The 12,316-nt window shown below is 45.7% G+C and overlaps 1 protein-coding gene across 1 annotated transcript; it reads left to right on the top strand.

The window, feature by feature from the left end:
- Positions 1–671: 671 nt before the first annotated feature.
- LOC138249643 (protein FAM200A-like) lies at positions 672–2,415 on the top strand. Its single transcript, XM_069203588.1, has 3 exons — positions 672–787; positions 1,065–2,001; positions 2,131–2,415. Exons 1-3 carry the CDS (start codon positions 672–674, stop codon positions 2,413–2,415), a joined length of 1,338 nt encoding a protein of 445 aa, XP_069059689.1.
- Positions 2,416–12,316: the final 9,901 nt, after the last annotated feature.

The following is a 12,316-nucleotide window of genomic DNA, read 5'->3' as shown; positions in this document are numbered from 1 at the left end:
TTGCTATCACGATTATGCCAGAAAAATGGCGAAAACTATTCTAAGCAGCAAATGTCCTGACATCCTACATTTTTAATTCATCTTGGTTAAAAAGCACAAAAGGGATTGGTTGATTATTTCAGAGAATTGCGCAGATAGTGAAAACGTAATCCATTATAAAATTATAACTGTTGATGTTGATGAAAAAAGTTGATATCTCATTGGATGGGACCAGGAATGTTTGAAGTGTGATATTTTCCATTTCAACTGACAGTCTGATGTATGCATTAGCAGCTGCAAATTGGCTTCCTTCATCCTTTGAACACATTTGCTGATCTCCAATTTCATTAAAAAGGAATGCTCTGTTTTTCTTTGATATCTGTGAAGTCACAGTGGTCACCATCATCATGTGCTACTAAAATAACAGTAGAGTAGAAAGAGAATAGCTTTAGCTCTTCTTATACTTACCTGGATGCTTTATCCTTAACTTAAGGCTTATTATTCAGAGGGGACTGTGGATGGAACCCAGAAGAAGCCTGGAGATACCAGCCTGAGCTAAGGAAAAGAAAAGAAGACAAGAAACTCAATAAACAGAAGGACCTTCATTATATAGTTTTGTTTTGTTGATTCATTTCCGCCCTTTCTTCTCTTCTCTTCTACGTCTGAAGTGATTGGCATCTTTATGATTGACAATGAAGAGATTTTTAATACTAAGTTCAAGTTCGTCTGAGCAAAGTGAAGTCTCAGGTTCTTCAGAGAAAAAAGAGGACGGGAAGCGAAAAACCAAGTACAGAAAGTATGATGACAGGTATCTAAATTATGGTTTCACAGGTGTACAGGTTAATAATGAGGAGCGTCCTCAATGTGTAATCTGTTTAAAAGTTTTGGCTTTAGAATCTATGCTTCCAAGTAAACTAAAGAGTCATCTTGAAAGTCTTCACCCAAATGTGGTTGGAAAGTCAAGGGAATTTTTCCGAAAAAAACTAACAGAAGCCAAATTACAAAAGACCACTTTCTCAAAACAAGCCAAAGTTAACAGTAACGCCCTCTTGTCTTCTTATAAAGTGGCCTATTGTGTTGCACAGTGTAAAAAAAACACACACAATTGCAGAAGAGCTGATTTTGGCTGCTGCTGTTGATATGGTAACCATCGTGCTTGGCGAAGATGCTGGTAAACAGCTGCTCAAAGGGCCTCTTTCTAATAATACTATCAGCAGGAGGATAAACGATATGGCTAACGATATTAACGATCAGCTCATCTGTAACTTAAAAGGCAAAGACTTTGCACTCCAATTGGACGAGGCAACAGACAACCAAAAAGACACCCATCTTATTTGCTATGTCAGGTTTGTTAATGAAAAAAAAATAGTTGAGGATTTGTTGTTCTGTAAGGAAATGAAAGGTGGAACTACCGGTCAAGACTTGTTTGCGGTTGTGGATGATTTTATGGTACAGAATCAGATTGACTGGGAGAGATGTGTTGGAGTTTGTACAGACGGGGGACGTTCAATGGCAGGATGCTACCAAGGATTTCAAGCTCGCATACGGTCTAAAGCACCTAATGCTGTTTGGACACACTGTATAATACACAGAGAAGCACTAGCAGCAGGAAACCTCAGTGAAGAACTGCATAATATTCTGAAAATTGTCACCAAAGTGATAAATTTTATTAAAACAAGACCAATGAAAGCAAGATTTTTTGCTAAGCTGTGTGAAGACATGGGTGCCGAACACTCATGCCTCTTGTTCTACAGCAGTTCTCGATGGCTGTCTCTCGGTAACTCCCTGCTTAGGGTGTGTGAGCTTAGGAATGAAATATACTCATATCGACACGATGATGAACATTGTTTTGCCAACAAATTCATTGATGCAGACTTTCTAATACAAATGGCTTTTCTTTCAGATCTTTTTGGAAAACTGAACGCACCGAACAAGTCCTTGCGAGGTAATGATACTAACATCTTGGAGCTCTCAGACAAAGTTTCAGGGTTTAAGAAAAAAGTCATCCTTTGGAAAGGCAGTGTAAGCAAAGGTGACTATACATGTTTTCCTTAATTGGACACGTTCCTGCAAGACAATGAGATGGCATTAAAGGAGGAACTGAGGACAGTTTTTGTTCTGTATTTGTCACAACTGCATTTTTACCTTCAGAAATATTTCCCAGAGGATGAAGTGGAGCCAGTAAAGTTGGTGAGAGACCCCTTCAATGCTGAGGTACCTCAGCATTTCAATAACGAGGAAGCAGAACAGCTCATTGGCATTTCAAGTGACTCAACATTAAAAGTACAGCTCCAGTCTCTGTCACTGCTTGAGTTTTGGTGCCAAACTCAAGATGAATACCCAGTGATTAGCAAGATTGCCGTGCATGTTTTAATCCCGTTTGCTACTTCCTACCTTTGTGAAGCTGGTTTCTCAGCAGTTGTGGTAATAAAGTAAAAATATAGGGCAAAAACTCACCTTGAAAAAGAAATGTGTGTTGTGATCTCAAAAATAACACCAAGATTTGAGGAGCTTTGTAAAGAAAAACAAGCACATCCATCTCACTAGGATTTTCCAAACATAGGCCTTTCTATTTTGTTTACATTCAGACTCCCTGGTTTTTCTTGTTAATTAAAAAACATTTACTACAGAACTTTGTTGTGTGGTTAATCTTGCATGTGTTAAAATTAAGGTTGCTAATTCGTGGAAACATTTTTGGCTCTTAATATTGTATTGTTTCTGACTTAACAGAATTAAAAAAAAAATCTTAAAGTAAACAATTTGTATTTTTATTTTGTTATCAATATGATAATACCTTCATTACCTTCATCCCCATTATTTGCAGGGAGAAAAATTGAAGTACTCCTGAGGCTGGGCTTATATCGCCCACCCGAAAAAAAAGTAACATAATGGGGAGCCGCGGGCAATGGCCAATATGGGTGAAGGGAGCCGCGGGTCGAAAAAGTTTGGGAACCACTGGTGTAGGTGGATTTTACATGACTATTTTAGAAATACCACTTTAAGAAACTGGCCATTTCTCTGTGCTCATAACTCAGGTGTTTTTCAGCCTGACTCCAATCCACGTCTGTGGCAGAGTAAAAGCTCCACTTGGTGCTTACTTTTAAGACAACCATAACATAGGAAGAGCTGGGTGTGACAGGAGAGGCACCTGCATACTGATAGTTATCCTGGGCTGGGGAGAAAAGGGTTGTTCACATCGTACATGCCAATAGACTGTGTCCTGGCCTCACACAATGGACTGATTACCCTCTGCTGATGTCTGGAGACAGGGCTGGGTTGAAAGGGGTTGTCTTACACTTGAAAAGGGTTCTTTTGAAGTTACCCCCTTGAACAAAGACATTTCGGAGTATGAGTACAGGGGCTCTGACCCCATGATTTTAGAGCACTTTTGGAACTGGGACTGAACCTCTGCCAGGACTGCTGCACTGCACCACAGGACTCATAGAATGCTCTTCTGCTGTTGCCCTGCTGCCTGCTACTAGTTAGGTAGCCTAAAGGACCCCCCAGATTGCTTTTCTGCTTGTTGCTCTGCTGCCAGCCTGTTTTCTGACTTTGGACTACATAGGCACTGCTCGGCTCCCAGAAAGAACCGCCATTAAGGGCCTTATTGTGCTGGCCTCCTTGCCCACTGCTGTCTCCCTTGTGTTTGCTCCTGGGTGCTCCCGGATTACTGGTGTTCAGTAGCTGTCCCTGCAAATATAGCATAAGGGGACCGCTAACGTTTGTACTTGTGTCTGAACGCAGTGCATAGAGAGTGCTTCATCTGGTTATTACCTTTTTGGGGCCACACGAGTGCCGTATGAGCACTTTTGTATTTTTACCCCCCTGTTTTTAAAAACTAAGTGCATGGTGAGTGCTTTTATTCCTAACTGAGCGCAGGTTGTTTACAGGATGGCGTTTGCAGCCCACCAAGCCCCCAACCAGAGGGAAGCCCTACTGCTTTCTCCCCGTGCATCTCCCTGGAAGGCAGACACCTTGCCTGGTGACTACGAGCAGGCCCAGGACAGATGGATTGCGTGGCAAGCCGGACAAGCCGGCCCCACCCAGAGGAGGGTGTCAGAGATATCTGGACTGGCGTGGCAGAGGTTGAGAAGGAGCGGGCCTCATCCCCAATGGCCACTGGTGTTGCTGCGGGTCCCCCTAACCGTCGAAGGCCGCTGGTGGCCGGAAAGGATTCCTCTCGGGCCAGGCATCCACCCTGCACCACCCAGAACACCAGATACTGTGTCAACAGCCACCGTGTACCTATATGGGCAGTTGCCGGGATTGATTCTGCATGCAGGGGAGACCTTGTTATAACTTACAGTGTGCACACCCCCTTCCTCAGTCCCGCTGGAAGCGCCAGAGCGATCCCCTTGCAAGGTGTTGGGTTGAGGCCGTGGATCACGGTGGCATTGCTTATGGTATTCAGAGATCCATGTATTTTACTTTCTGTCCTAATGTGCATCGTTATGCTGCGTCGGTGTGCATTCTAGCAAAATACATCTTCCTGCTCAGGATATCCACCCTGGTGTCTATGGTGCCCTGGGCTTAGGCATGTGTTTCACTGGTACTAAGTTGCTTGGGAAGGCCACTAGGTATCCTATGTGTTTGAATATGCATAGTTGATGCCTGCCTTGATGGTTGCTAATGCATGATGTGTGGGGTCTCCAAAGACCTGGACAACCAGCAGAAGTTCGGTGTTGATATAATCTTCAGATTATTTATGTTTTATGATGTTTATGGCCTATGATATATGTGCACAACATAAGAAACCTATATTTCTTATATAAATCTGTATAGAGCCTCATTTGTGGTGTATTTATTGTGTCACTGGTGTGATTGTGTTGCACAAACACTTTACACATGACCTCTGGGGATAAGCCTGAGTGCTCTGTGCCAAGCTACCAGGGGGTGAGCACGGGTTAACTTTGGTGTGTAACTTACTTGCCCTGACTAGAGTGGCGAGTTCTGCCTTGCTTAAGTACATACTCTAGCCAACCAGGAGCCCCATTTCTAACAGCAGACAATGTGTAGGTGCTGCCGAAATATGTCCCAGTTTCCAAAAATGGCATTAGGACAAATCCACCACGTTTCCCTAGGTCGACAGAATTCCAGATCCAGCCCAGAAGTAGCTGCCGGAACCGGGATCTGGTGGGGTCCCACTACTTTCCAGCACTGCCTTTTTAATACATGTGACAATTTAGCAATAACACCAAGATAGGGGCTGTCACTTTCCTGTGCCCAGTTGGCTTAGTCAACCTAAGTTATTGGTAAAACTGTGCCAAGGAGATGTGTATAACATCTTATGACCAACAAACATAGAAATTCACAAATGTGGAGTCAAATCTACCAATATTTAGTGCAACGTAGCAAGAGAATTTGCTGCGCTGTGCTGTGTCAAATTGACAGGGCAAGAATGCACCACTTATGCTTACAGATGGCACATTTCTTCTCTCTCCCTGCACTGGTGCACCAAGTGCTGCCCAGCGCCAATGCGGGTATTCCTGCACCATGGTGGTAGGGGTCCTGCTTTGCATGCAGGGTAGTTTTTGTGCAGGAAGGGGCACCTTCCCACACAAAAACAATCCTCTGGGGTATTTTCCTTTTGTTAGCCTTGCTGCAGAATGCAGCACATGCAGAAACAGGAAGAAACGAGGAAAAATAAACATATTTCTTTCTCCTCGTTATGCCCCACCTGTGAAGGTGTAGCATTTTGACGCATTCACAGGTTTAGTACTGTTAGTAAATCTGAGTGTGCACCAACAACCACAGGCGGGTGCCTGGGTACACCCACGCTGTACCCATGGAGCACCTTCCCAGCGCAGAGTAACGCAAGGCAGCGACGTGTGCTGCCTTGCGTTACTCCACATTTACCGTGCCACACAGAGCCATGCAAGGTGGCTCTGCGTGCCATTGTAAATCTGACTTAAGCGCTTCCGTCACCTTGCGTGACGCAAGTGCGACGCAAGCCCTTATTAGATCTGGGCCACTTCATGTTACACATCAGAAGATATTGTACTTAAACTGTGTCAAGTAACTGGGAGCTAACCAGGTAAAGGAGAGCGAGATCACCTGCTCCCTCTATAATGTGCAAATAACACTCCCAGGAAGCTGTGTCCTATCCATTCAAATAGTAGAAGTGTTTGGAAACTGAACTGAACTCAATGCATATTCTTCTGAATAATCCCTATCAGTTAGTCTCCGCAGGGATATCTTACCCACCCCGCAGACACTAGCTGTGGAGAACTCAGGATCTTACTTCACATCAACTTGTTTGCAGGGTTATAAAAGCTCTGTGGGGCCTTTTGGGGAGTCCCAGGGCAACTAGGGGTTACTGGGCTCATACAAGCCTTTTACTACTAGGCACCCTTACCATTCTGCAAAATGAAGACCAAATGCACCCCTTCAGCACTTGAGCCTCAGAGTAGAAGGATGCAGTGTGGTGGGGTTATTCACTCAGCACTCAGTGGAGCATCCAACAACAATGTATACATCAGTGCCCCATCAGTGTCTCTACTTACACAAGAAAAAGTATGTTACGTTGAACACACAGCATGGCCCACAATCGTCAGAGGGCACTTCAATCGATATCCCAATATCTCAGGTAACTAAGGGGGACTATATACCTGAAACAGACCACACCCACAGGGCAGTAAGGTCACCACGGTATGTTACTCTAGATTTTTGTTGCAAAATCTTGGCACAGCAACCAATAGTTATTGTCCCATGTTTATACTAAGAGTGCAGATATGTGTATTTCAGGAGTCCAAGGGTCTTGTTTTGGGCAGTTCCTGCCTCTGATTATTCCTCTGGGACTCCTGTAAACCTAGGGCCCGATGTAGATGTCGGTCGACCGTCCACCTAAATATAAATCCCATAGGATATAATGGGATTTAGATTGTGTCAGGACAGGATACTCGCCTTATGTTCTGTGGATACATAAGATCTGGCTTGGTACACTGGATCGAGAGATCATACCTCTAAATCATTGCTTCGCTCATAAAAGGGCGTCTACACAGGTGTACACTTTCACCCATCCTGACAACACGCACACAATCACAAATCAAATGAGTAGGTAACACATCTTGGCATCTGGATCAAATCCAGATGAAGGTACCCAAAGTGGCCCTAGAAGGTAGAGTGAGCAGCGGGGATAGGCCGTCTTCCAATAGCTGGTTGTGGCTTGTAACATAGCATCCCTACGGATGTGGGCTGCCTTGTGATGTAACCTGGCAACGTTGGGGAATAGGAATTTTGGTGCAACCACACACTCAGTGCTGCCTCTCCACACACACCCCTCAGGGTCTCTTTACATTCCTGCTTGAAGCAAGACTGCTTTTCAGTTTCAGAGGGTTGTTGGTGAAATTTAGTGCCATCTTTCAGTGAGGAAATGTGTCAGATCAGTTCTTGCAATATACATAACAACATCAGCAGTTTCAGCCAGGGCAACACTTGCTGTGGCGTGATCTGATAAGGTGTTACCCTGGAGACACCATCGTGAGGATGCTGGTGTGTGGCACACTTTATCCCACCACCTTGTAGGACAGTGGTTCCTAACCTGTGGTAAGCAGAACCGCAGGGGTCTACCACACCTATTCAGGGGATCTGCGACTGCATTCAAAATTAAATAATATTAACACATTAGTAAAGTGTATTTAAATAAACAAACTATAAAATTCAAATTTATTATACCTTCTGTAAATGTGAAGAAATCTGAAACTGGAAGTGTGGGAGCCGCGGGAGTACAGCAATGAGGCTATAGTACGGATAACGGGGCTTCAACTCAAACTCTGACAAAAAGCTGTAGGAGGCTGGGCTGGCTTGTAGTGAGTACCAAGGGGTACTTGCACCTTGCACCAGGCCCAGTTATCCCTTATTAGTGTATAGGGTGTCTAGCAGCTTAGGCTGATAGATAATGGTAGTTTAGCAGAGCAGCTTAGGCTGAACTAGGAGACGTGTGAAGCTACTACAGTACCACTAGTGTCACTTGCACAATACCATAAGAAAACACAATACACAGATATACTAAAAATAAAGGTACTTTATTTTTATGACAATATGCCAAAGTATCTCAGTGAGTACCCTCAGTATGAGGATAGCAATTATACACAAGTTATATGTACACAATACCAAAAATATGCAGTATAGTCTTAGAAAACAGTGCAAACAATGTATAGTTACAATAGGATGCAATGGGAACACATAGGGATAGGGGCAACACAAACCATATACTCCAAAAGTGGAATGTGAACCACGAATGGACCCCAAACCTATGTGACCTTGTAGAGGGTCGCTGGGACTATTAGAAAATAGTGAGAGTTAGAAAATTAGCCCTCCCCAAGACCCTGAAAAGTGAGTGCAAAGTGCACTAAAGTTCCCCAAAAGACAAAGAGTCGTGATAGAGGAATAATGCAGGAAAGACACCAACCAACAATGCAACAACTGTGGATTTCCAATCTAGGGTACCTGTGAAACAAGGGGACCAAGTCCAAAAGTCACAAGCAAGTCGGAGATGGGCAAATGCCCAGGAAATGCCAGCTGCGGGTGCAAAGAAGCTTCTACTGGTCAGAAGAAGCTGCGGTTTCTGCAGGAACGAAAAGGGCTAGAGACTTCCCCTTTGGTGGACGGATCCCTCTTGCCGTGGAGAGTCGTGAAGAAGTGTTTTCCCGCCGATAGAACGCCAACAAGCCTTGCTAGCTGCAAATCGTGCGGTTAGCGTTTTCGGACGCTGCTGTGGCCCAGGAGGGACCAGGAGGTCGCAAATTGAACCAGGAGAGAGAGTGGACGTCGAGCAAGACAAAGAGCCCTCTCTGAAGCAGGTAGCACCCACAGAAGTGCCAGAAACAGGCACTACAAGGATGCGTGAAATGGTGCTCGCCGAAGTTGCACAAAGGAGTCCCACGTCGCCGGAGACCAACTTAGAAAGTCGTGCAATGCAGGTTAGAGTGCCGTGGACCCAGGCTTGGCTGTGCACAAAGGATTTCCGCCGGAAGTGTACAGGGGCCGGAGTAGCTGCAAAAGTCATGGTTCCCAGCAATGCAGCCCAGCGAGGTGAGGCAAGGACTTACCTCCACCAAACTTGGACTGAAGAGTCACTGGACTGTGGGGGTCACTTGGACAGAGTTGCTGGATTCGAGGGACCTCGCTCGTCGTGCTGAGAGGAGACCCAAGGGACCTGTAATGCAGCTTTTTGGTGCCTGCGGTTGCAGGGGGAAGATTCCGTCGACCCACGGGAGATTTCTTTGGAGCTTCTGGTGCAGAGAGGAGGCAGACTACCCCCACAGCATGCACAAGCAGGAAAACAGTTGAGAAGGCGGCAGGATCAGAGTTACAGAGTTGCAGTAGTCGTCTTAGCTACTTTGTTGCAGTTTTGCAGGCTTCCAGCGCGGTCAGCAGTCGATTCCTTATCAGAAGGTGAAGAGAGAGATGCAGAGGAACTCTGATGAGCTCTTGCATTCGTTATCTAAAGTTTCCCCAGAGACAGAGACCCTAAATAGCCAGAAAAGAGGGTTTGGCTACTTAGGAGAGAGGATAGGCTACTAACACCTGAAGGAGCCTATCAGAAGGAGTCTCTGACGTCACCTGGTGGCACTGGCCACTCAGAGCAGTCCAGTGTGCTGGCAGCACCTCTGTTTCCAAGATGGCAGAGGTCTGGAGCACACTGGAGGAGCTCTGGACACCTCCCAGGGGAGGTGCAGGTCAGAGGAGTGGTCACTCCCCTTTCCTTTGTCCAGTTTCCCGCCAGAGCAGGGGCTAAGGGGTCCCTGAACCGGTGTAGACTGGCTTATGCAGAATTGGGCACATCTGTGCCCAAGAAAGCATTTCCAGAGGCTGGGGGAGGCTACTCCTCCCCTGCCTTCACACCATTTTCCAAAGGGAGAGGGTGTAACACCCTCTCTCAGAGGAAGTCCTTTGTTCTGCCATCCTGGGACAAGCCTGGCTTGACCCCAGGGGGGCAGAAACCTGTCTGAGGGGTTGGCAGCAGCAGCAGCTGCAGTGAAACCCCAGGAAAGGCAGTTTGACAGTACCAGGGTCTGTGCTACAGACCACTGGGATCATGGAATTGTACCAATAATGCCTGGATGGCATAGAGGGGGCAATTCCATGATCTTAGACATGTTACATGGCCATATTCGGAGTTACCATTGTGAAGCTACATATAGGTATTGACCTATATGTAGTGCACGCGTGTAATGGTGTCCCCGCACTCACAAAGTTCAGGGAATTGGCTCTGAACAATGTGGGGGCACCTTGGCTAGTGCCAGGGTGCCCTCACACTAAGTAACATTGCACCTAACCTTTACCAGGTAAAGGTTAGACATATAGGTGACTTTTAAGTTACTTAAGTGCAGTGTAAAATGGCTGTGAAATAACATGGATGTTATTTCACTCAGGCTGCAGTGGCAGGCCTGTGTAAGAATTGTCAGAGCTCCCTATGGGTGGCAAAAGAAATGCTGCAGCCCATAGGGATCTCCTGGAACCCCAATACCCTGGGTACCTCAGTACCATATACTAGGGAATTATAAGGGTGTTCCAGTAAGCCAATGTAAATTGGAAAAATTGGTCACTAGCCTGTTAGTGACAATTTGAAAGAAATGAGAGAGCATAACCACTGAGGTTCTGGTTAGCAGAGCCTCAGTGAGACAGTTAGGCACCACACAGGGAACACATACATATAGGCCACAAACTTATGAGCACTGGGGTCCTGACTAGCAGGGTCCCAGTGACACATAACAAACATACTGAAAACATAGGGTTTTCACTATGAGCACTGGGCCCTGGCTGGCAGGATCCCAGTGAGACAGTGAAAACACCCTGACATACACTCACAAACAGGCCTAAAGTGGGGGTAACAAGGCTTGAAAGAGGCTACTTTCTCACACAACCCCCCCCCCAAATGAAGGACAATAAGGCTAACCTTGGCCAGTTGAGACTTTATTGTCTAAGTGGTGATAAGTAGAGAGTAGCTCTGCAATAGACTGGTTACTCCCTTTATCATCCACTATATGGTTACTTCCCTGTGGGGATGTAAACCACCCTGTTTGAAGTTTTTTAGCTAAGCAACAATGTAAAGATGTATTTTCAGAGTTTCTATCAGTAAGTTTTAGTTTAGAGCAGTGGGAATTGTCCACTGAACCTATTTGTAGTGATGGAAATTACAGACAGGGATGCTGTCTCAGTAAAGCCATAGCTGGGCAAAAACTTTGTCCATATGGCTGGAAGAGAGAACAGGGATGCTGTTTCTCTTGAGTTGGAGCAGGGCAGGGATGCTGTCCTATAAGCTCCACACTAGGGCAGGGATGCTGTCCTAAGTGTTGTGAGGCAGTGCAGGGTTACTGCACTAAAGTTTCTCTGGGAGGGTTGGAGGGATGCTCCATGTTAACTAAAATGGTGCTCTTTTTGTCACCAATGTTAGTTATCCCACAGAGAGGTACTTCCACCTCAGGGAGTCCAGCTTTGCTAGCTGATGATTCCCTTGGAACAGGTGCCACCCCAGGAGAGGTTTCTCCCACCACAGGAATGGTATCCTGAATGGTAGGGTGGTTAGGGGATACTGTGATACCCTTTTTACCTGTTGATGGAGAGGGATCCTGAGTTTTCAGGCCTACTCTCCTTTGCTTTTTCATTTCAGTAGAAATGAAAGGGAACAATTCCTCAGGGATGCCCAGCATGGCTGCATGGGCATAAAACTCTACATCAGCCCAACCTGAGGCCTCTAGGTCATTACCTAAGAGACAGTCTACAGGTAAGCTAGGTGATACCACCACCTGCTTAGGACCAGTAACTCCACCCCAACTAAACTGAATTATAGCTAAGGGAAGAAACTTAGTGGAGTTATGGACATCAATAATTTTATACTGTTGTCCAATGATGTGTTGATCAGGGTGCACTAGGTTTTCAGTCACCAAAGTGATACTGGCATCTGTGTCCCTGTAGGCCAAGGCCTCAACACCATTTATTGAAACTGTCTGCCTGTACTTATCAATTGTAAGGGGACAAGCAGCCAGTGTGGCAAGGCCAATGCCACTAGGTGTGACAGAAACTGTCTTGGGACTGACTACCCCAGTTTCTATGATGGACCCATAAGTGAACCCAATTACACCCTTTGCTTGACTGTTGCCAGCAGTCCCACCACTAGTACCACTACTGCTAGGGGCACTAGAGCTTGATGTATTAGTGGTGGTAGGCTCAGGGGGTTTACCTGGACAGGACTTATCCCCTGGCCTATGGCCTTTGTTTTTACACACAAAGCACCAAGGCTTTTTAATGTGTGTGGGTTGAGAAGAAGAGGAAGAATTTGTTTTATCCCCACCCTCTGAAGAGTGTTTAAGATTTGAAGAAGGATCTTTGGTTT

This window comes from Pleurodeles waltl, chromosome 8, assembly GCF_031143425.1.
Source record: "Pleurodeles waltl isolate 20211129_DDA chromosome 8, aPleWal1.hap1.20221129, whole genome shotgun sequence".
Classification (NCBI taxonomy): domain Eukaryota; kingdom Metazoa; phylum Chordata; class Amphibia; order Caudata; family Salamandridae; genus Pleurodeles; species Pleurodeles waltl.
Note: the sequence above shows the minus strand (reverse complement) of the source record. Positions and strands in the feature narration are given on the sequence as shown.

Coding starts and splice junctions, on each gene's coding strand:
- LOC138249643 (XM_069203588.1), top strand. CDS start 672: ATGAAGAGATTTTTAATACTAAGTTCAAGTTCGTCTGAGCAAAGTGAA. Junction 788..1,064: donor TACAGAAAGTATGATGACAG/GTATCTAAATTA, acceptor TGTGTTGCACAG/TGTAAAAAAAACACACACAA. Junction 2,002..2,130: donor TCATCCTTTGGAAAGGCAGT/GTAAGCAAAGGT, acceptor TTTTACCTTCAG/AAATATTTCCCAGAGGATGA.